At 56.5% G+C, this 24437-nt stretch overlaps 1 protein-coding gene across 6 annotated transcripts in view; it reads right to left on the minus strand.

Moving 5' to 3' along the window:
• The window catches only part of ITPK1 (inositol-tetrakisphosphate 1-kinase), a 166664-nt gene that overhangs the window by 117828 nt on the left and 24399 nt on the right, over positions 1-24437 (minus strand). For all 6 annotated transcript variants that reach the window (XM_046009826.1, XM_046009828.1, XM_046009831.1 and 3 more), the window contains one exon: positions 9322-9346. In XM_046009826.1, the coding sequence (XP_045865782.1) occupies positions 9322-9346 (25 nt within the window). The remainder of the gene's footprint in view (positions 1-9321; positions 9347-24437) is intronic.

Raw genomic sequence — 24437 nt, forward strand, 5'->3', positions numbered from 1 at the left:
CAACTTTCAAGGCAGAATCTTTGCTTCTGGCTCTCAGGGTTGCCCTTTCCGCCCCTCCCCATTCCCCCACGCTCCCCCCACATCTCTGTTCGTATGTGGAAGTACGGGAGGGGACCAGGGCGGAGAGGACAAGGAAGCCGGAGGGGCCTGGACACAGGCACCCGGCTTCCCCAGCAGGGGCGCTTTCCTTGTTAAGGACAAGCTCAAGTTGAGTCAGCGAGTTGAAGGCTGGGGAACGAACACCCCAGCACGGAGGCTCCCAGGCCTCTGAAGCCACACAGGACTGCCCCGACTCCAGAGACAGTTTCTATTTGCGACAGCGAGCCTAAAAACTCAAGAATAAAAATAAACCTGACTGAACGGAAACCAGTCGGCATAGACGGGGGCTGCAAGCGGCATCTCCTGAGCATTTTCCCACATTGTCCTCCCAGAGGGCATCGTGCCTGAACGGCTCCTAAAAGCACCCAAGGCGAGCAGACCCAGACTGACAGAAGGCTCCCCCGGCGCCATGGTGATATTATTGGAAAAAATATTCACACACATTTGTCTAACACTGTTACACATAGTACCCTAAGTAAATGCGAATGAAGATAATGTTCAATGTTTTGGAAAAAAAAAAAGGAAATGCAAACACCTACATTCAAAAGTTAATAAAAAAAAAACAAAAAACAAAATCTCTCTTTAAAAAGCAATTAGGGGGGTGCCTGGGTGGCTCAGTCAGTGGAACGGCTGACTCTTGACCTCAACTCAGGTCTCCGTCTCGGGGTCGTCAGTTCAAGCCCCGTGTTGTGCTCCACACTGGGCATGGAGCCTACTTTTAAAAAAATTAATGGATAAAAAATAAATTAAAAAGGACTTCGCTCAAATCCACAATAGTTAGAAACCCCAAAGTGTTACTTGGATGGGGTGCTGTGGGGTGGGGTAAACAGACCACAGTTTTGTTTTTTTTTTTTAAGATTTTTTATTTATTTATTTGACAGACAGAGATCACAAGTAGGCAGAGAGGCAAGCAGAGAGAGAGGAGGAAGCAGGTTCCCTGCCAAGCAGAGAGCCCGATGTGGGGCTCGATCCCAGGACCCTGAGACCATGACCTAAGCTGAAGGCAGAGGCTTTAAGGCACGGAGACACCCAGGCGCCCCACATTTTTTCTCAAAAGATTTATTTATTTGAGAGATGGCAAGCACGAGTGGGTGGTGAGGGGCAGAGGGAGAGGGAGAATCCCAAGCCGACTCCGTGTTGCCAGGACCTGAGTCGAAACGGAGAGTCGGAGGCTTAATCGACAGAGCCACCCAGGTGCCCCCGAACCACGTTCTCTTCACCAGGTGATGTATTTTTCTCAGCAACACTGTCTCACAAAGAGCTGTACCCCACCTCCCCCCAAACCACACTGTTCATACAAAGGATGAGCGACAAGAAACCCGCATTCCTTAAGCTTTGTCAGGGGTCTTCAGTCTTACGTGTTAAGTGTCCTCTCGTCTTACAGACGATGGAAGTGGGATCACACACAGTCAGGAAACAGGCTCGTGGGAACTCAAACCCAGGTCCCTGGGCTCCATGGGGTGAGGGTCAAGCACAGCCAGAAACAATCTGCATCCCAACAATGGAAGCCAGTGACCACGGAAATGCTCTGCACAGAGTCCATTTCCCAATCCCACGGCCACCCTGCCTCAGGTGCTGGGGGTCTGCTGTCAGAGGTCAGGGTCAGAGCCACACTCTAGAGCCTTCAGAAGCCCCCACCCACGAGGAGGGGGCTGGATAGTTGCCGTGGGCTCCTCTGCTGCAAGGAGGTCAGGCCCCCAGTAAACACCAAAGCAGCTCACATTCCCACAGCTTGACACTTGGCTCCAAAGCGCTAGGGGTCCACCCCTCCGGGGCCCCAATCACCTGGAAATAAAGTCTATGGAGGGCACCGAGACAGGATGATGGCAGAGGGGACCCAGCTGGGGAGTAATCATCAGACACCTGTAACTGTGTACCTTTTAAAATAATTTCTGAACCACTGAAAATATTACCCAAGTAACAAATACATTTTCCAAAGCCCAACAGAGAACTGAGCACCTGTGAGCCCTGGAAAGAAGCTCACGGCTCGGCCAGCGGGCTCTCCCTCTGGCTTGAAGGGAGGAAGCCCACTTGCTCCTGGACTCACGTTGCCTGGATTCAACGCACCTGCGCGAGCGAGCCAGCCCTCCCTCCCCGGCCACTTCCCTTCCCGAAGCCCCCCCCCCCCTCACCCCAGTGCCCCGCTGCACGGCCAAAATAAGTGAGAAACCGGGAGAGTGACCCCTCCCTCCCACTCCCCGGCCACATCCACCCCCCGCCTTACCACCGGCCACCCCAGAGCTCCACCACGGAACTAATTCCAGCCAGCCCCCGCATGGCCACCAGCACTACCACCCCAGGCCACGCCCCAGGCTCCTTCCAGACGACCCAGCACTCCACACTCTGGTCCAGCCTTATCTGTCGCCCTGGTGCCCTCCTGTGGGATCGTCTGCCGTGGCCTCTAACTGCGGCACACACCTCTCCCACACAGAAGCCCTTCGATGCCCTCCGAACCAACACCCCGTGAATAGCTCATGGGCTCTCTTTAGGTCTGGCCCTGCCACCCTCTCCAATCTGGCCACTTGCCAACTCCTTCAGGGCTAAGGCCCCAGAGCTTCCAAACCCCTCACCATCAACAGACCCTCCTGCCCACCTTCTGGGTCCTTGCTCACCTGTGCTCCCTGCCTGCAATGACATTCAAGTCCCTTACTCCCCACCCGCGCCTGGGCCCGGTGTATCCTGTATCAAGAAGCATCAAGTTCCCCACATGGCCTTCCTCACCCTCTGCCCACCCCCTCCCTTTAACTGTCCCCTCCTGTGTCCTCACGGGCCCCCAGCACAGAAGAGACAAGCCTCAGAGCGCCCCAGGGCTCGCCCATGAGCTCGGAGACAGTCCCCATTGCAGCCCCCACCCAGATGCCCAGCACACAGTCTCCAGCTCTTGCCATCCTTCCAGCTCTTTCTCCGTCTTCCCCTTTCTGCCTGACAGTCTCATCCAACCTCCTTTCCCAGATGGCTTGCCCAGAAGCAGAGAAAATGCATGTATAAGGCACTGGGCATCCCAAACACGTGACATTCTGGAGAAACCCGGAGTGAAGGCCTGCTGCCTGTCCTTGGCTCTCCGGCAATCCGGGGAACCTCAGTCCCATCCTGGTGCCCTGAGAAACGTCGGCGGCTCCAGAGATGGGCTTTGGCCATGTCGGAATTCTCAAGGAATTTGGAAGGGGGACAGTGATCTCCGCCAGGGAGCTAGCTATACTTCCCACACTTCCGGCTTGCTCCTCTGCTTTCTAAAATACAACTCCAGCTCCCTCTCCCACGACTGGCCCTCTGCTTCTCCCCCTGCGCTCTACAAACACCTGGTGGAAAGCCCCAGAGGCAGGGGGAAGGATGCAAAACAGCTTCCCAAGGATGCGGAGGCCGGAGGCAGCGGGCAACGGCATGTGCTATTCTGTCCTCATCTTCTTCCGTCGGATTCAGGGCTGCCCTAGCAAGGGGCAGTGGGGTTCAGGGACGGACAACCTCCCGGCTTCCCTCCCAAGCCTCCCCACAGATGGATCAGGTCAGAGAGGAAAATGCTCCCCAGGTGACAACTTCCTGCTTGGCCCTCAGCAGAGCCCCAGGCCCGTGCCCCACACCCACCCCCCCCCCAGGCCACAGATGACCCAAGTGGCCAAGACATGTTTGCTCCCAACAAAGGCTCTCTGTGTGGAGGGACAGTGACGGCTGTGCCCTGATCGTGGTTGGCACTTGGGCGTTTCTAGCAACCTCTGTGTTGCAGGAGCAGGAGGAGCCTGGGAGCCGGCGAAGCCCTGGTCGGGACCGTGGGCTTGAACCTGCCTCCCGGCCTGGCTCTGTCAGGCGGATGAGGCTTAGAGCCAGCAGCCAGGCTCACCCTGCCTCCTCAGGGAAGCCTTCCTGACCCAACAATCTCTTCCAGATGGCCGATAGCAGAAGGCGCCGGGCTTTGACCCGTGTGAGTCCCCCACACCTGGGGCCTGGTACACAGCAGGCCCCCAGAAAGATCTGCCGAGTGCTGCCATAGGGAGAGCCTGGTGTTCCTAACCCACACCTGCTGGCCACCAGGGGCCTCCTCTCAGCGGCCAAGAAAGGCCTGAAATGGTGAGTCAGAGGCGTGTGGGCCCAGCATCCTCCCTACAGTAACACCAAGGAAGAAACTGAGGCAAATGGCTACCGGCGAACATCAATCACTACAGGCAGCCCCTCGGGACGAAGGGGACGGGGGCACCTTGTCCCACATCGTGCTCAGCTCTCCCTTTGTCCTCCTGCCTGAGCCCCGACATGAAACACGAGGCATGACTTCCACTCTCTGGCCCCCCTGGACTTGGGGCTCCTCATGCCGCATAAGCAGAGAGAACGGCAGGTTTTCCTTATCAGAGCATCTACCTGGCGTCACAGAGCTAGCCTGGGGGAGGCCGGTCGGCCTGCAGACAGGCCCACCACCAAGGCCTTTCTGGGTCTCCGTGGATGCTCAGGCAGTGGAGTCCGAGCGGCCCAGGCCAAGGGAGGCCTGTGGATGGGCTGGGGGCCAGGCCACTGCCCCCTCCAAGCCGGTACCTGCCTCAGAGCCCAGTTCTGAGAAGCCAGTGGGGTAACGTTCAAAAGCAATGGCCTTCACTCTGAAGCCTCCAGAATAAATGTTTAAAACTGTGTATCCATTTGTCCATTTGCAAGCTGACATTGAAAATTTCTCATGGTAAGTTTAAATACTTGTAGAGGATGTAATTTCCAACATATTATAAATATTAACATTTCAAAATAAAACTGTTATTGTTTCTCTTTTAAATGGATCCAATGGAATTTGAGACCCACCGTCATCCATCCTCAAGTTACAGCGTCCGCTCCTTCCTGAACCCTTGGAAATTTAGAAAAGTTCCTATTGCCTCCTCAAATTCCAATTTCCAACCCACACCCCTCAGTGTATTTCATGTTTAAAGGCTTTTTACTGAGAAGTCTATCTCACTATGAGGCAAAAGAAATAATAATAACAAGCCTATAAATGCTTTAATTTTTTAATTTCATGTGACCATCAAGCTGTCAGAAATTTTCTTCTGGACTGAATTATTATTAGAATTACACTTAGTACATAATTGATCCCTGTGACAGAAACCTACAAACTGTATAAGGAATAAACATAAAACATTAAACCCTATTAGAAATGCATCTCAGAAGAGAGATGAACAGGAATTTTTTTTTTAAGATTTTATTTATTTATTTGACAGACAGAGATCACAAGTAGGCAGAGAGGCAGGCAGAGAGAGAGGAGGAAGCAGGCTCCCCACTGAGCAGAGAGCCCGATGCGGGGCTCGATCCCAGGACCCTGAGACCATGACCTGAGCCAAAGGCAGAGGCTTAACCCACCGAGCCACCCAGGCACCCCCGAACAGGAATTTTTAAGAGTATTTCATGTACCCATGGATGAAGGCAGAGCTTACTGTCAATTGCATTTTTCAGTTTTTTACAGATGCAAGTGCTGAAACCACTTCTTCAAGCAAATAAATAGATGGAAGGAGATTTACATAGCAAGTTCTCTGAATTCCTTTAAAATGACATGCCAAGAATTACCGTCATTGTTATCAAAAATCATCTCTAATGTTCCATCAGCGGACAACCAAATCAGATCCTCTTGCAATGCTGTTGCAAGACCAGAAACAGAAAAACCTCACCTGTCCCGGGATGATGATGACCAGCAGCCGCGAGGCCTCGGTGGCTTTGATGCCCCAGCGTCACATCTGCTGGGGACAATGTAAAGAACAAGCTTCCCGGTGCCCACTGTTTTACCTAAATTAACTCAATTAGGCCTCACGTGATCCTCGGGGACAGGCACAACTATTATCCCCATTTTACAGATGGGGAGACTGAGTCTCCGGGGGGTTAGGCCACTGGCCCACGGTCACACAGCCACAAAGATGAGCCCAGGGGATCCTGACCGTCACTGCTACAGACACTGGCTCCACAGACATGGTGGGAGGGCTGTGGAAAGGATGTAAGGAAGGAGGGTTTACAAGCTCCTTCCCAAGCACGTGGGCCGCGGGCACGAGCCCGTGAAGGAGCTGAGGAGCTGCACAATTTGCTTTCTGAGATGTGCGCTCACCCTCGCTAGGAGAGCTCACCCACGGATGCTTCTGGCAAATCAGTGGCGTCGGTGTCCGGCACACCACCATCCATAGTCAAGGTCAACACTCACGCGGTGCCACCACCAGTCCCCTTCAAGAGAACTTCCCTCCCCCGAGGACACCGCAGGGCCTTACCAGCACTTCACAGTCATGGCTCCTGACCCTGGGCCCCAATATCCTTTTTAATAGTAGCCAGAGCCCAGGGGTGCCTGGATGGCTCAGTCATTAAGCCTCTGCCTTCAGCTCAGGTCATGATCCCAGGGTCCCAGATTCAAGTTCCACATCTGGCCTCCTGCTCAGCGGGGAGCCTGCTTCTCCCTCTTCCGTCTGCCCCTGCTTGTGTTCCCTATCTCCCTGTCTCTCTGTCAAATAAATAAATAAAATCTTTTAAAAAATAAACAAATACAGACATACAGACGTACATACATAGTAGCCAGAGCCCAAAGGGACCTGGTTGCGTGAGTCAGTTGGCTGAGTGTCTAACTTTTGGTTTAGGCTCAGGTCATGATCTCGGAATCCTGAGATCAAGCCCTGCCTTGGACGCTGCGCTCAGCAGGAGGTCTGCTTGAAGCTTCTCTCCCTCTGCCCCTCCTCGCCACCCACCCACTCTCTTGTGACCACGGGCTCTGTCTAAAATAAACAAATCTTGAGGTGCCTGGGTGTCTCAGTCGGTTGAGAATCTGCCTTCGGCTGAGGTCATGATACTGGAGTCCCGGGATCGAACCCCACGTCAGGCTCCCTGCCCAGCGGGGAGCCTGCTTCTCCCTCTCTCTCTGCCATCCTCCAGCTTGTGCGCTCTCTCACACTCTCAAAAAATAAACGAAATATTTTAAATAAATACATAAGTAATAACTCTTGGGAAAAAAAAATAGGGGCGCCTGGGTGGCTCAGTCGTTAAGTGTCTGCCTTCAGCTCAGGTGGTGATCCCAGAGTCCTGGGATCGAGTCCTGCATCAGGCTCCCTGCTCCGCGGGGAGCCTGCTTCTCCCTCTACCATTCCCCCCTGCTTATGTTCCCTCTCTTGCTATCTTTACAGGTAAACAAATAATATATTAAGAAAAAAAACAGTCCCCAAAGCCCAGGTAATAACAGGCCTGGAAACATTTGGTAAATGGAACATTTAGTAAAACTAACGTTTTAGGAGCCCCGGTTAGCAGAAAAACCACGGGCTCGGGAGACATGCTGGCCCACAGCCAAACTCCTAGACCACCACCACCAGCCGAGTTCCCCAAGAGACATCCTGAACCTCCATTTCCTCAACTCTAAAATGGGCATGCAAACACTACTCCTGTCACTGAGTGGCTCACAAAAAGGGACATGGCCACTGGGGCAACGGACGCAAGAAAACAAGAAACCCTGGGCGCCGGCTGACGGCATGCTCACCTCCCCCCACTTCAGTCGCAGACCCCTCGGATGTGGCAAGCACCCATCCCCGGCATCCAGGGGCCCACCAGCCCGGGCATCTGGCCCACAGAGGCTTGGCTGCTTCTGAAGAAACCAGCCAAGTAGTCTCGGCTTCCAAATTTTGCAGAGTCCTTCTCTGCATCTTGAAATTCCGAGTTCTCCAAACACGGAGGGACGCCAGGAGGAGGTGCAGAGAGATACATCGCGGGGGTTTTATTTTTAGACACGGGTGTGGAAAGCATCCACTTCGGGTTCTCTCTGGTCCCCAGCCACCACTTCCTCCCTGAAGTCGTCACCAAAGTGAACAGCAGACACATCGAGGAAGATCTTGCAACTCTTCCTCTGCCCGGTAAATTCTAGAACAATGGCTCCAAGTCTCTGGTTCCACCCCCGACTAAGTGGATTAAAGGTTTTATTCTAAATCTTCCCAAGAAGCCACGGAAAGCAAACACGCTATTCCCCCAGGTTGTCCTCCCATCCTGAAACTCCGGGCCCCTCTGCCCTCCCCCGCCCTCCCCTTCCTCCTGCGGCAGAGGGGAGAGGCACGGGGAGGAGCATCCCACCATGTTTGTCAGGGGTCTTCCAGGACAGGAATCAGGTATTGGGGGAAGGGCACATTTCTTCCCTTTTTAAGTAACGTGTTGGTGAGCACATGAATTCACTTCCTCTAAAACGTGCCCCCCCACAGAAATTTCTGCGCGAACTCTGACAAGCACTGTAGCTAACCTCAGGGATGATTTGGAACCCTCCCGGCTGCCACTACCCATCAATCAGAAACAACCCCGCAAGCACGCATCTTACCCCTTCCTGAATTCTGACTTTCCCTCTTTTAAGGCCTAAGAAATTAAGGTCCACAGAAACCCTCTGTGCAGATCACGCCACTCTGCAGAGCCAAAATAAGCATGGATGAAAAATCGACAGCCCATGAGGGGCTTCCAGAAACCACCTCCTCCCCCAAAACCAACCTCAGTCTCCAGGTCACAAGTTCAACCCGCTCCAAGGAGGGAAGCCAGAGGAAGAACTCATTCAGCAGCCCTCCAGCAGGGCTCCCGCGGCTGCTGTTAGAGCGCACACTCCATCCATCCTTCTGTCTCCAGCCCACGAGCCCCTGATCTGAGTTTGTCCCCGGGGGAGGCAGCCTAGGAGTCAGGAGCTCCCGAGGACTCCGGCCACTCTCCAGGAGCCAGGGGCCCACAGGGAAGATCAGATGTGATCAGACTGACAGCAGGGAGGGGGTGCGCCTGACCTAGGCGTGCAGGGGAGAAGGGCAGGGGAGCAAGAGTCGTCTCAGAGATGATACCACGTACAAGAATGGTCCGAGAGAGGAGAGGGCTCACCCCCAGAGGGCCGAGCAGCCAAGGCAGGGACCCAGGGCGGGGGCGGTGGGGGGCTTGTACTCCCTCGGCGGACGGAGCGCAGACACAGACAAACCGTGGGGGGCAACGGGACCCCAGAAGCTCGCTGGATGGCCATGCTCCTGCACCCTGCCTGCCCCACCCCTACCCACAGCCCCACTCTCCCCCTGCCAGCTCCGTCCACCAATGAAGCAGCTGCAACTCCACAAACCCCAGAGACCACCGACCACAACCCACGTCCTGCCAGGGCAGAAATCACAGGGACTCCACACAGGGAGAAGTTCAGGAAGGGGCCCAAGCACCCAGACGCTTGTGGGAGAGGCGGAGAGGGGAGCCCCAAAAGGCCCGCCCACAGGAGAAAATAGCGAGGGCGTGGTCTGTACTCACCTGCACCACTTCTATCCCTCTCTTCCTGTGGAGAGAAACAAAGAAAACACAGGTTACTCAAGCAGGCAGGAAGCATCCTTCCAGAACATTCACTAAGGCCAGCTGAAGGCAGGAGGATGGGACGGCCTACGGCTGCATCCCTCAAGCACAGTCCCCAGAACAGACCCATTAGCAAAGGGAAGGTTTGTGAGCTCCTCATCAGTCCTCAAGACCACCTCTTGGCAGAGAGAGAGAGAGACAGTCATCTCCCAGGGGGACTTGCCTGTTGTTCTACAAAGACCCCAAGTTTGCCTGTTTTCCTCACAGCCGCTGTCTCCCTCTCCAATCTCAGGGCCAGCCCTTCAGGGGCACAGCTCCAACCTGGACCACCCCCGGACGCTCCCCTCCACCGCATTTACCACTAATGGTCTGACCCTCCCTCCTTGCCTCCATCACCTCCCATGGCTCCCTGTTTCCTCTGATATCTGGTCTAACACCTTGGCCCGGCCTCCCAGGTCTGCCTCAGTCCATCCGCTCTCCCATGCTGCAGGAGGCCCCAAAACCCTTCAACCCTCCTCGGCTTGGTTAACACAACACCAGCCATCTCTAGCCCCTACTGACACCCTATGCGTCCTCTGAGCCTGGTTCAACCACCACGGGTCTCGCCAATGTTGCTGCCAGCCGGGACCCTGTCTCCTCCATCTCTCACCCACAATCTCATGGCCACCCCAGCCCACTCCAGACAAGGTCCAGTTCTCCGACAGATGCACAAAGGGCCCCTGCAACTCACCCGCCTTTATCTCCCCCGCCCCAAGCATCCGGGCACATGGGCTGTGCCACTTCTCCAAGCCTTGGTCCATACTTTCCACCCCAGCCTTTCAGATATGGCTCAGACAGACGCTCTCCCAGGAAGCCTTCCCCTGACCCATGACACGCTCGCCCGACCCATCTATCCAGAACCAGAACAGTCCTGAGAACCTGGGACCACCATCATCTTGGCCCTTCGTTCCAGAGTCCTGATGGGCTGTCTCCGGGGGCAGGGCACCGGGGCAGAAACAGGGGTCTGCAGGCAATGCCGATGGCATATGGCCATGCCCATGTGCACTTTCCTGGGAAGAAAGGTCGGGGTGCTCAGAGGAGGCTGTGACCTGGCAAGGCTGGAAATCAGAACAGGGACGATGGCAGGACCAATAGCTGTGTGTACCGTGTGCCTACTGAGAGTGCCCGCCTGGCATCCAGGCACCTCCTGGGAGTCGGCACCCGGCAGAACCTTGAAGGGAAGCCACTACCTGAGTCAGCAAGACAGATGGACAGACTGGTTGGCGCTGCGGGATACGCTAAGCCAGTCGTCCCTCAACCCGACACCTCGACAGGCCACCGGGCCCCGAGGAACCCAACCTGAAAACCAGTGGCTGATGATTTCCAGGGTCCCCACCATCACTCAGCTTCTCCGCGGTTCCAGAACAAATGACGGCCAACACCCATTGGCTGCCATGATGTCATGAGGGGAGAGACTGGGCTCAGAGCACACCCCTGGGCCCCCGGCACGCTCAGCGGGAACCCCTCAGAGCCTCAGTCTCACTCCCAGACTGTCCTTCTCCACCCAAGCATCAGTGACAGTGACCAGTCCACAGCCACTTGACTCGTGACTGGGAGCAGCCAGGCTGGGCTCAGAGGGACTCCTCACTTTGCCCTTGGCCCTGATCCAGGACAAAAATCTCCAACAGCTGAGGGAACAGCTCCTTGGGAAGTCCCTAAGGACAAGACTTGGGGCCACACCACGGGAAGGACAGGTGGCACCGAAGGGGACAACAGGCGCGTGCGTACGTGACCTGCACCAGGCGGAAAGGGCCTGTGCTGGGCTGCCGCCAGGCCCTGGGTTTTCCCTTTGAGTTAATCCTCATGGTATCCCAATTATCCTGGTGTGTGGCTCTCATCTCCTTCCGAGGCTGACTGCGGTCACTTCCAACCCGCCCTCATCTGACGCCGTCCCAGTCAGCTCGCCCGCCCCAGTCCTAAAAAACAAACAGGACTCCAACTCTGAAAACACAAGAGAACTGTAACATAAAAGAAACAACAAGAAGTCATCTTGTGCACAGGCAGGCGGAAAATCTTAAGTGGGACTAAGGTCCCAGGAGCCAGCCCAGCTCCTCTGTAGCTCAGAGCTCCAAGAATAGGATCTGGCTCGACTGGCAGAAAAGGGGGGGCTCCCCTTTCAGCCCACAGCAGGCCACACGGGAGACACCATCAGTCAGGGCGACTGAGGTACACTGGGTGCTCGCTGCCTGCTGACGCCTTCCACAGCCCCAGCAGGGAGGGGCAGTGATGACCCGTTACTCTGATGAGCAAGCAGAGGCCGGGAGAGCTCAGGAAGTGTGGGTGCCGGCTGCACTGTGGGGCCGCCCCACGCCCAGGTGGTAAGCAGCAGGCACAGCACGGCTGGCAGGGGAGGCGTGGAGGACGACCGGCCAGGTCTCTGCACCCTAGGGTCTCAGTGTAAGTGGGGGAGGCAGGAAGGGAGGCAGGCAGGAAGCCACATGCCCCACAACGGAGGGACCCCATGCACACCACTGCAGCCCACGGAGCATAGGAGAACGTAAACCTGCCGGGGTCTCATTCCTTCCTCTGAAACTCCTGTGGGACCAAGAGGCCAACAACCCTCGCTTCCCAAGCAGCAGGCTCCTGAAATTGCCGAAGTCCAGAAACTGGTTTCTGACAGCAAGGGGGAGGAGGGAGGAGACGATAAGCCAGACGACCGGCTGTCAAGTGATGAAAAGTTCCTCCTGAAAACCCCAGCCCCGCCAGCCCACCTCACAGACGTCCTCACATGTGCAGTGTTTCAGGCTGTTAACTGTGACAGCAAAAGACCGGCAGCAACTTAAAGACCCCAAGAGGGGCCATTAACAAACCACACGTGGTCAGAGAAATACTGGGCAGTAATAAAAAGAATGGGGAAGCCCCCCACGCGCCCAGAAGGCTTCATCACTAACACAACCCCCCATGTGAAAACGCGAGGTGCAAAGCTCTGTGCGCCGCCTGCCATGGCCTGGGCTCACATCAACCAGCACGAGAACTCGGGCTTGCACACGCACACAGAAGGAATCTGAAAGTACCACCAGAAAGAGTGAAAGAAAACGGTGGTGGGTGGCCTCTGATCAAGGGCAAGGGCAGCAGCGGGGGTGGGGTGAGAAGACTTCTGTTTCACTGTACGCTCTCATGCTGGAGCGTTGTGCCCATGCACCCAACAACACATTCTCAAACACTAGGAGTGTTTTTTTTATTATTATTATCTTTTAAATAATTGGTAAAATTCCAGCGGCCTCCATGCCCAGAGCTTGCATAAGGTCAATGCCTGATAAAGGCATGAATCAATGTCAATCAGTAACATCAATCACCTGGGGGGCTCAGCCCGTTAAGCGTCTGCCTTCCACTCAGGTCACGATCCCGGGGTCCTGGGATCAAGTCCCGCATGGGACTCCCTGCTCAGTGGGGATCTGTTCCTCCTCCTTCCTCTGCCTGCCACTCCCTCTGCTTGTGCTCAAGCTCTGTGTCTCTGTCAAATAAGCAAATAAAATCTTTAAAACTATGCATATTTTTTTAAAATAACGTGAAGTAGAGGCGTTCAGGATTTATCTAGAAAAGCTTCCAAGTTCTGCTCAAAGAGGAGTTGAAACAATGCCCTTTTGGGACCTCAAGACTGCCCTGCCGGGAGCGTTTGGTCCCGATTCTGAGCACACTTAACTATTCGGCTGTCTGGCATGCAGACCGGCAGGGCGTGCACCGCCTGTCCGCTGTGGCCGCAGCAGGAAAGACATGGGTGGCTTTTTTCCTTTACATTTCCTTGTATTTTCTAGTTTTCTACAATAAGCATAGAAACCACATCCCAAATGGTAGAAAAAGTAGCAATAAAAATTAAAGTTAAAGAATTAAAAAAGTTTATTTAAACCCTGCACCTGGAGAAAACTTGTACAGACTCTGAAACTGTTGTTTTCTCGATAAATACTGATTAATAAGTTCTGGACAGAGAACTATGCCCACGGCTCCTAATTATAAACCTGTTTTCCCAAAAGCTGGATTGCCATGAAGGGAAGATCTATCTTGTAAAAGGACTCCTCGTCGCCAGAAGTCAAAGGAGAGCACAGCCCTCAGGATTTTAAAATGCTCATTTAAGGAAACTACCCTTTCACGGCGGGTGGGGGAGCAATCAGAGACAGCTTCAGGGAGGAGGTGGCATTGGCCATATCAATGGAGGGAAACTACAGACAGACACTTGGGAGGAGAGGTCAAAGAGGAACAACAGGAATAGCATCCCCTTCCGCAAAGGTGCCTGGGGATGTTGGGGGGGTGGGCAAGATCCACAGAAAGGGCTGGGCAGGGGCAGTGAAAAGGGGCCAGAAGCCCCAGAGGCCCAGAATGTCACAGCACAGCCTAGCCCTTACCCTGTGCACCGGCAGATCCCAAATACCAGGGTGGACAGCTAAGAACCCCCACTGGAACTTGTCCAAAACCCCAGCTCAAGGTCTGGTCCTGTGGACTCTGAGCGGGAGCCTGGGAGGGATTCGGGGCTTTGCCAAGCCCCCAGGGGCCACTCGGAGCAGCCAGGTCTGGGAACAAGGTGTAGCCTGGGCGTGAGGAGGAGGAGGACCAGATGGCGGGGGGGGGGGGGGGGGGGGGGGGGGGGGGGGGGCGCGCGCGCTCACCCAGGGGCAGCCCTTCCAGGTCCTGGGGACAGGACGACCAGATGATGGGCATAGCAGGCCGAGGCCCAGGCCAGCACCAGCAGAGGATGGCGCACACACCACGCGGCGGTGGCCGAACTCTTCTGTGTTCTGGCCTGTGGTCGTACCAGGAGGGGATCAGAAAAAGAGAACTGAGCAGACAGTTCAGGGCTAGGAAAATACGATCGGGGAGACAGGTGAAAGTGGAAGAGGCCGGTGTGTCCCTAAGAGGAGACCCTGGAACCAGACCCACTGTACCTCATGCCTCGGTTTCCCCATCTGTCAAGTGAGGAGAATCCTGGCACCCGCCCCACAGGGCTGTTGGGGCCCACGCTAGGAATGTGGGCTTCTGTTACTTTGCTCTGTACTGCCTTCCTGCCTTCCAGAACTGGCCCTCCTCCATCCCACACGATGGGCATGCCAACAACTAAAGGGCTGTACCCTCTCCTGGGGTGACATGTGGCCTAGCACCTCACTTGGATGCAGGATGGGCAGGAGGCCCGAGGTCCTGGGTGGCTGTTCACAGCACAAAGAGCATGGCCAAGAGTGTTAGCGCTCCGTGGCCTCTCTGTGGCCAGACTGACAAGGAGGAGGCCACAGCAGGAGAAAAAGCCAGCACCGTCTTGTCAGAGCTCGAGCACTCCATCCAGCCGGCCCGGAGCCTGTCCTCTCCGGCCCCGCAGTTGTGGAATTGGCTGAAGCCAGTTTACACTGAATTTCCATCACCGACCACTGTCCCGCTGACGACAGCAGGTGCTCTGTAAGTGACAGCGGCTACCACTTCCTGGAGACGGCCCAGCGCCGGAGGACAGGAGACGACAAAGGAGTCAAATGAAGAGAATCAAAAGCAGGAGCAGGAGGTCCCCGAAGTCAGGGAGGCCGAGCATCCGAGGGAGATGTGTCCACGAGCCCATGCCACAGGGAGGCCATTGCGGGTGGTATCAGGAGGGCCAACACGGGACCTTCTGGGAGAACGACCCCCAACAAGAGGTAGGCCTGCCTCACCACAGAGCAGGGCCCAGTGGAAACCAGCAGCAGGCCCAGGCCTGGGTCTCAGCTTCCCCATCTGATGAATGGGCGTGACCCTTCCAGTCCACCTTCCAGGGCAGGTGTCAGAACTGAGGCCTGCAGACAAGTAAACCAAGGGGGAGAGGGTGAGGCTCAGACCCAGAGGTCTCCTCTGACCACCAGGGAGAGGAGAGTCGGGTGGCAGCTGGCCCTTGGAGAGAGCAGGGCGGCCATTAAAGAAGCTCGTCCAAAACGGGAGGCTCGCGGGCCCATCAAGAACCGCTTTCCTGGGCGCCTGGGTGGCTCAGTGGGTTAAAGCCTCTGCCTTCAGATCAGGTCATGATCCCAGGGTCCTGGGATCGAGCCCCACATCGGGCTCTCTGCTCCGCGGGGAGCCTGCTTCCTCCTCTCTCTCTGCCTGCCTCTCTGCCTACTTGTGATTTCTGTCAAATAAATAAAATATTTAAAAAAAAAAAAAAGAACCGCTTTCCTGCAATCTGCAAGACCATGGTCACTTGCCTCCTGCCCAGGCACAGCTGAGGGCTGGCCACAGGGGGCAGGCCGCCCAGAAAGCGGGCCTGCAGGCTAACCCAGCTGCCAAGGGAGACTCACAGCAGAGGGAATCAACCCGGAAGCGCAGGCTCCCTCCCACCGAGGGGGGGGGGGGGAAGGAGCTGCACCTGCACCAGAGCTGAAAACCACTTCGAGACGGGAAGTGTGTCATTATGCAAGTGGAAAGCCAGGCGTGCGCTCGTCCAAGCCATTTGTAGCACGGTTTGGTAACTGGCCGACTTCGGGAGGCCAGAATAATAATGGTCTTTAGCACCCAAGAGGCCCGAAGGCAGCCTCCCCACCTCCTGCCTCCTGCCCCTTCCCGCTCTGCAGAGGGTCAGGCCCTGAGAGGGCTTCCCGAAGCTGGGCCTCCTCCCTCCCCGATGTGTGCGGATGGACACACTGCCCGCGGCCCCGACTGCCACCCCAAGGTCACCGCCTAACTCGCACTCGAGGCCAGCTCCCCAGGAACCTTCCTTGGCTCCCAGCCTCCTCAGAGCCCCCGAGCCCCCGCACTGAGCACAGAGAGGCCGCCTGGCTCCGTGTCGCCGCCCCCAACTAGGCTAAGAGTGCTGTGGTGGACGACAATAACAGTGACCCCCAATCCTGGAAGCTCTGCTGGGCATTCCCCTGCCCCCGCACACACACACCACCACCCCACCCCCCCCAGGTTCAGCAAGGCCCCACAGCTTGCTTTGGCCAATGAAATGTGCATAGAGTGATCCAGGTCATTTCCAAGTTCAGGCTCTCAACTGCCAGCGTCCAGCTCTGCAGCCAGTCCTCCAGGACATCAGCCACCGCCGTGGGAGCATGAGGACACAGATGGCCCCCAGAGCTGGCCCAGACCCACTCCTGAAAAGAAACTGGGCAGGGTGGCCACAAAGCCAGGCTGGGAACCAGAAGGACACCCGTTAAGAGGCCCTTCGGCTTGTGGGAGTTCTCAAATGGGGCACTTTTTGCTTCCAGGGCACAGTTAGCAACACCTGCAGACATCTTCACGTATCAGGGAAGTGCTCCAGGCGTCCCAGGGTGGAGGCCCTACGAGGCACAACCCCCAGAAACAAAGAACTCTCTGACCTAAACTGTTCACAGCACCAAGGCGGACAAACGCCAGGGTGCAGAGACCAGGCCTGAGCCACCCGAATAGGAACAAGCTATAAATCAATCTGTTGCCACAAACCTCCGGGACTTGTTTGATTTTGCAGCCTTGCCTGTCTGATAAATGCCGCTCCAAGAAACAGGGCCAGTGGCCTCTGTCTACACCCCCAAATTCTGAGCACAACCCCTGGCCCATGGCACGTGGGGGCACAGCATAAAGGAGTTGGGGGGGAAGGTGGCACCAGCCCCTCCTCTCAGGAAGCCCTCCCAGAAGGGACCTCATTTTCTAAAAACACCTGGGCCCGACCCACCTCTGTGCCTTCGCACAAACGATTCTCTCTCTGCCTGCCATGCCCTTCCTCCCCTGGCAAACTCCTGCTCAAGCATCACGAACAGCTTGGACATCATGCCCGCTGAAGGCTGTTCCCCAGCCCCTTCCCCAGAGCAGAAAGGATGGTTCTGTGGCCCCACAGCCGTCTGACACTGAACACTGCTCTTGCCGGGTTTTGGACCCTGGGCTCCCGAGGCCAGGGGATGGGAGGCTCAGCACCCCATGCCCACTGTGGACCCCTGAACCTGACAGCGGCTCTGTGGGCCTCTTCCTGGATGAACGCCGCAGTCTCCCAGCACCAGGGGGCTCCCACCCTGAGCCATCCCTGTCCGTCTGCAGCCTCGGAAGCCCACTTGACCTACTGACGGTTTCACACTTGGGATTTCCCTCTTTTTTACTCACAATGCCAGAAACTGAAATGGCCCAATATAAAGGCAACATACAAACAGAATTTTAAAGGCAGTACAAACATTTGAGTTGTTTGGATAGCTCCAGGACAGAACCAGATAAACTGGTAGCTGCCATATGGCCATTCGTCTTTCGGGGGGGGGGGGAGGTTCCCCTGAGTGGACAGTCACCAACTCTCATCACTGAAGACCTTCCCCCAGACCAGGTGCCCCACCTGGAGAAGGCGGGCGGCTCACAGGTTCCACACAGTGCAGACGCAGGAGCGTGAGTCAGCGTATTCCTTCCGACCCAGAACAAGCCCCAGGGGTCCCTGAAAGGGACTTTCCCTGGTGAACCCAGGAGGTGGGCGACAGGCAGGGCTGGTGACTCACCTCCCCAGCATCTCCTGGAGGAAAGGAGAGCGGCCAGGGCTACCAGGGGCCAAGGTATGTTTAAAACCTCCACCTCTCGACTTTCAGGGTAGGGAAACTGAGACAGAGGTGGGCTGGAAATTACCCCAGGGAGTGTCCTGCCACATCCAAAGTGTCACCTTTTCAGACTGGAAATCACCGCAACTTTTCATCTGAAAACAAATACTGAGATTGCTTCAACGGCACTTGACACACTCCCACTTTCTGAAATTAATAACTCTCCGAAATTCCTCGCAAGTCCTTTACTACCTCCTTGCAGGTGCTGTTAATTTTCTTGCTCCTAATCAGGGTGGGCCGTAAATGGCTGGGGCGGGGTTGGGGGTGTTGCTAGGAGACCCCAGGGGCTGCAGGAAGGGCTGGTTCCAGCAAACCTCCCTCCCCCCCATTGTCAGCCTTGCCTGCCCCGGGGCTACCCAGTTCTCTTCACAGCAGTTTCTCATTCCCAAGAAAGCACAGTCAGTTGAAAACCAACCTAACCAACACAGTGCTAAGCTACAGCAGGAGGAGAGACAGGCATTCCAGCGCTGACATTTTCCTCCTTGGGAGCCACTGGGGGAGCGAGAAGCCTGCCCAAGGAGGTCGGAATGTTTTTTATCACCTATCCTCCAGGGACCACACACCCTTAAAATAGCCGCACAAACGTGTGTCCTGGGCCTGCACCAGGGAGGGTGACACTTAAGGGCTGCGTTCCAGGGGAGCTTAAACGTCTCTACCCACCCAGATCCTGCTGCTAACACTCCCTTGGCTTGAAAGCTCCCTTCCGGCCAACGGCTGGATTCCAAGACCATGAGAGGGTTCTTTGAAGCCCTGAAGTTTGGGGGAGGGGGCAGACCGCTGCTGGGCCACTATAGAGCTCCCCATAGCACTGCCTGCCGTCAAACATTTGCTGGGCTTTCTCTTTTCAGCCCTGGTCTGGCCTGGGAACAGAGGGGTCCCCCACGCCACAAGCCCTGCCTAGAGATGCTGGTGGCCACGGGGCCCCCCCTGAATAGAGCAAACATTTGGTGGGGGCAGCAGGGGTTGTGGGAAGGCTACTAAAGATTGCTGGCTGAGCTGAGCCTGGAGGGTGACCAGGAGGGAGGCTGTCCAAGCCAGGGCTTCCGGGCACGGGGCTTCCCCAGCCCCCTCCACCCCATCAAAGGGGAGGTGAGGTTCTCCCCACCCCCGATCTCAGAAAACTTAAACCATAAAGCACCTTATTTAAAAATGTCCCCAACCCCAGGGCTGTTTACAGGATGGTGGCAGTGTCCCTGGTCCAAGAGGTCAGTCAAGTAACGGCCTTATCCAGCGGCACGTGACAAAGGGTAGGGAGTTGAAGCCTGGCTCTGACCATGACCTGGTCCCTCCCGGAGACCAGCCCGGAGAGAAAAGCAGTGCGGAGGAGCACTGTCCTCATTTCCTATTGCTGTTGTAACGGATCAGCACAGACACGGCCCCTGTGCCGGACACGAGTGTCTGCTCTCACGGCTCCGGGGGTCAGGAACCTCAACTGCATCGGCAGGGCTGAGTTTTCCTTCTGGAGGCTCTCGGGAGAAAGCACGCCTTCGCTCTGGCCAGCTGCTGAGGCCGCCTGCACCCCTTGGCTTGCTGGGGCCCCAGGACTTCGACCTCTGCTTCGCCGTCCCATCTCCTTCAGACCTTCCTGCCTCCCTCTTGTAAGGACCAGCGTCGTCACGCCGCCCCCCCCGCCCCCGTGTCCGGGATGCTCTCCTCCCTCCAGGCCCTCACGCACATCCGCAAAGACCCTCCGCTGGGTGAGGGAGCACCACCCCAGAAGACACCGGCGGGGGTGGGGGGTGTTAGTCCGTCTCCCCCAACACAAACACACTTACAGCCCTGCCAACCCACGAGTCTCGGGAAGTGTCCCCCTGAAGTGTCCACAGGTGGGCCAGGGACAAATCAGGAGGTTCGGCCCGAGCCTCCCCAGTCACCAAGGAGGAGGCCAGAGCTCAGTCCCCTCGGGAATCCTCGAAAGACGCCAAAGGGCAGAAGCAAACACCCACATGGGGACCCCTGACGGGAAGAGGCGTCCTGGGTCTGGGCCGTGGAGACCTGTGGCCCCAGACCCAGAAACCTTGGCCCTAAGCTGGGGTGGGGGGCAGGGAGTGTAATCTTCCTGACCCTTGGGTCCACTGTAAGGCCCACGAGAGATGCCCAGCCCAGTCGGGCCTCCCCACCGCTCACTCCAAGGCCAATGGCTCCACCGAAGGCCCAGTCCCCCAGAGCCTGCCAAGTGACTCGAGCAGTGACAGACACTCCCCAAAGAGGGGTATTTGCGGCCTCAGCCCAGCACAAGACCCCAGGGGCCTGCTGGCCCCCAAGTACAGGTCCGGGGCTCCCCACCTTTCCGGATGCACCGAACACCCAATTCCAGAAACAGGCAGCGCCTTCATCGGGCACTCCCGGGACCCTTCAATTTAAGGAAGATTCCAGAGCCCCGGCACAACCCGAAAAAATGATTGGCAACATCAGTCATTCCTGGGCCCCCTCACCCCCACTCACCAGGGAGAGAGGGCAAGGGAGGAGACGGGGGTCAGAGGGGGTGTCATTTCAAAGGCTGCATTAGGGGGTGTGATGGTCCTGTTTCTTCAAGTGAGGAAATTCACAGAGAAACTCGTCCAAATAGAAGCTGGACGGAGCAAGACCAACCCTGCTCGGTGTCACCTGCCTGTGGAATCTAACAGGAAAAAAGTCAAGCTTGTGGGAACCGAGAGTCAAATGGTGGTCACCGGGGGCTGGGGGGAGGGGCAGGAGGAAATGGGGGGAGGCTGGTGAAAGGGACAAACTTTCAGTCCCAAGAGGAGTAATGTCCGAGGATCTAATGTGTCACACAGTGACCACAGTGGACAAGGCTGTGTCGCATGACCAAGTCCACGGAGAGTGGGGCTGTTCCCGCCGCCAGCAGAAACAGCGAATACAGGGAGAACCGGCCATGTCCGCTAACTCCACCGTGACGGTCACCCCACGGATCAGAGACACATCAAGTCTTCACGCCATCACGCTCTCAATGTAATTTTATTTTTCAGTTACATCTCAGTAAAACTGGAAAAACTGTTATCTGTATCTGTAAACAAAGAAACCTGCCCCCAAACTCAAACCAAGTAAGCCACAGCGGAACCACAGTCTAAAGCGGCACCTGTTGGCAAAGACAGGGCTCGGTCCGTGACCTGGGGCGGGGGGCGTGGGTCCGCCGGGTCTGTGGGGTGAGGCTGCTGGGATTTCCGGAGGAGCAACTGGGCTGGACACAACTGCCCCTCGGCCCCCCACCCAGCCGACCGCCCCGATCCTGGGCTGACATCCCTCCTTCACACTTGACCCCGGGGCGGCTGGGGGAGGCCTGTGGGGAAAGAGCCAGAAGGCATTTCTAGGGGCCCTGAGACCATGTGGAGCGGGGACCAGCCAGGCCCCAGATCACCTGTTTCTCCCTCCTGCACAGGGCTGACAGCTTCTCGGACTACGATGTCACTTGGAATCCACACCTTCCAAGCAGGACCACGGAAGCAGGGTTCAGCCCAGTAGCAGGGGAAGCTGCAGGCTCCTGGCAGCAGGCAGCGGGGGGACTGGCCCGTGACCGCAGAGGCCAAATGCCCGCCATCAGGGCGAGGAGACTGGTATGTGGGGGACATGGTGGGGCTCATATCCTAAGAAGGTTCCAAATCCACCAACAAGAGAGAACAGCTGGCCAGGTCGCTGGAGTCCAGGAAATCAAAGGCACTGTGAAAACACAAGCCAGCCCGGCCTCAGGGGGCCCAGAGCCTGCTCAGGGTGACAGGCACACACCCCCACCTCCTTCTTTGCTCGGGCTCCCGTCCTCCCGGGCTCTGCAGCTGCGAGCCACAGCAACAGGCCCCGAGCATCATGAGAAATCCCATAGACACCGCCACAGGGGTGTCACAGCAGCAGCGACCTAAAGCCAAGAGGCCGGGCCTTGGGCAGAAGTGAAAATGCCAAAAAGAGAAGGCTCTGATTCCTCAGAAGGGAGAAGCCTGAGCGCAGGCAAAGGGCAGACACCCCGCCCTGAGAGATATCCAAGTCACTTCCCTGACTCAGACGCTTTACTGCTGGACAGCTCTCCAGGAATGACCCTCACCGCCAGCATAAGAACCCAAGACAGAGAGGAATGAATCCAGTTAGCAGGGGGCAGATAGAGGGGGCTTTTTTTTTTCAAGTTGCCAGGGGTTTTCTTAAACTAAATTCCTCCCCGTGACTTGCTTTCACAAAAACTATCTTTCTATCCAAAGTATTCTTTTATTCATTCACTTGTTTTGTGCATATTTCCTGAGCACCTACTATGTGCCCGGGACAGTTTCACTACTGGGGACACAAGAGTAAAGAGAACTGAGAGGATTCCTGTCATAAAGGAACTCAGAGCATAAAGGGGAGGGTGAACATGCAAACAAGTGAAATAAAATGTAACAACACGTGACATGCTCTGAGAAGAACATTCAAGGGGCTGAGGCAGAAAAGGTAGGTCTGTGCTGAGATCTAAAGGCCAAGAGACCAGTGGTGTGATGAGGGTAGAAAAAGCCTGCAAGGAAGCAGGAACTGCATCATGTGCAAAGGTCCTGAGGCAGGAAAGAGTTTCGAGCAGCTGAAGAACTGAGGAAAGATCACAGTGCGGGGAGAGGCAGGGGCAGGGGGCATGTCTTGGGGCCCTGAGGGGCTATTCTTATACCATTTGGTAACTGGGTCCCAGAAATTCTTTTTGCTTAAACTCATCTGAACTGGGTCTTCTGGCACTTGCACCCGTAAGAATCCTGGCTTCCACAGTGTCCAAACCACAGCATCATACTCCATCACCTTCTCTTACCGGCCTGTGCTCAGACTTGACAGCGAGTGCCACCACCCACCCCGCAGCCCCAGCCCTGCCTCACGCCCACCTCCCCTCTCCCTTGTGCCCCATCAGTCATCACGGAAAGCTTTCCCGGGGGCCTCCAGGCAGCCAAGGGCTGGGGGTCCCTCTCCCGGGGAGGTGGCCCGCTCCATGCTGGAAGGAGAGGCAGGAAGAGAAAAACAGATGGCCTCCAGGCTGAGGGGAAAAAAGAACCCCCGATAACACTGGCTGATTGCATATAATTAGGAAGGAAAACGCTCTTTCAAATTAGCTTCCCCAATGTGGATGTAATTTCAAGTGTCCCTGGCAGTGTGATTACAGCATTGGCCCGACAAGTGTTTTACCGGCAGCTCAGATCATTCAGGCCCCTGCAGGCAAAAAACGAACGAAGCCAACAAAGGCGCCAGCACCGGCCAGCCTACTCCCTGGGAAGCGCTCCCAGCTGCCCGGGCTTCCCACACCCGGTCCAGGAGCCCCAGTCCCGCACCCGCCCAGCCCCTCCGCCTCCAGCACAGGGCCCGCCCCAGGAAGGCAGGAGGCCCTTCTCTCTCTCTCCTCTTTCTTTCTGCACCTTCAGGGTCTGTGACCTTGGACTCAAGTCCCGAGAGTAGCCAGTTAATCCTAACAAGGACACCTTCACCTGCTGTATGCCTCCTAGAGCCAAGGGCGGCGCTCTGTGCCTGTTTCCCCATCTGTAACTGGGCATGACGGTGGTAACTTATGACATGAGGAGTGAGTGACACCTGGCACGTGGTGAGCCGCCCATCAATGTCACCAACCCTTCGCTGCCTCCTCCCATCTAACCCTCGTTAGAGCATGGGCCAGTTCCGTGCACGTGGACCAGAAGCTCAAAAAGCCACAGGCTCTGGCTGGACGGCTGGCCTCCATTCCTCCTCTCTCCCACAGTGGGGGTAGGGGGGAGACCTGATAACTTGGGTCCTCCACTGCAAAGGGGTCCCCCCATTTTACACACAACAGAACCAAAGCCAGGACTGAGAGGGACTTGAAGTCGTGGGAAAGTCAGGAGGAGGCCAACTGTCACCAGGCACTCGAGGACAAGCCCCCCGCTAGCGGATGTTGGGGGAGGACACCACTCACCAGTGTCCTCAATCCGCACTGGCACCCAGGAAGAGAAAGGGCTGTCACGGCCCCATTCCAAAGACAAGAAAGTCGAGGTTTGGGGCAGTTTGGACAGGTTCAGGGTCTCCGACAAGGGCACGAGAGCCACGCTGTTCCATCTGGGCCTCCTTTCTGGCAGGCAGAGAACCGGCCACGCTGAGCGACCACGGGCACACCGCCACAAGGACTGGTCGGGTGTGTGGGAACGGTGAGCAGCGACCAAAGCAGGCCAAACCTGTGCCTGTGCCCAGGGAGCAACAAAGCCAGACTGGGAGCCAGAGCCCTGAGAGTGACTGCCCCCGGGGGACATCCAGTGATGCCTGGAGACGTTGCTGGTTGTCATAACTGGGGGAGGAATGGCACCCCGAGGCTGGAGACCAGGGTGCTCTGATGGCCAGGACAGCCCCTAACGAGAGAGAAGGATCTAGCCCCACTGTGGGACACTCTGTGTCCCAGCTGAGGAGCCCAGTCCTCTGTGGACAAGCACGGGGCTCTGTCTGGATGTGCAGTCAGCTGAGAAAACCAAAACTTCCAAATAAATACGTGTGTGTGCACAGACGCATCCATGGAAATGCGGGTGCACGCGTGACACGCACTTCTCTACATAGGCTAGAATAACCTGGAAGGATCGGAAACAAGGAGCAGCTCGGGGGGGGGGG

The sequence above is a fragment of the Meles meles genome, chromosome 6 (genome assembly GCF_922984935.1).
Source record: "Meles meles chromosome 6, mMelMel3.1 paternal haplotype, whole genome shotgun sequence".
Taxonomy (NCBI): domain Eukaryota; kingdom Metazoa; phylum Chordata; class Mammalia; order Carnivora; family Mustelidae; genus Meles; species Meles meles.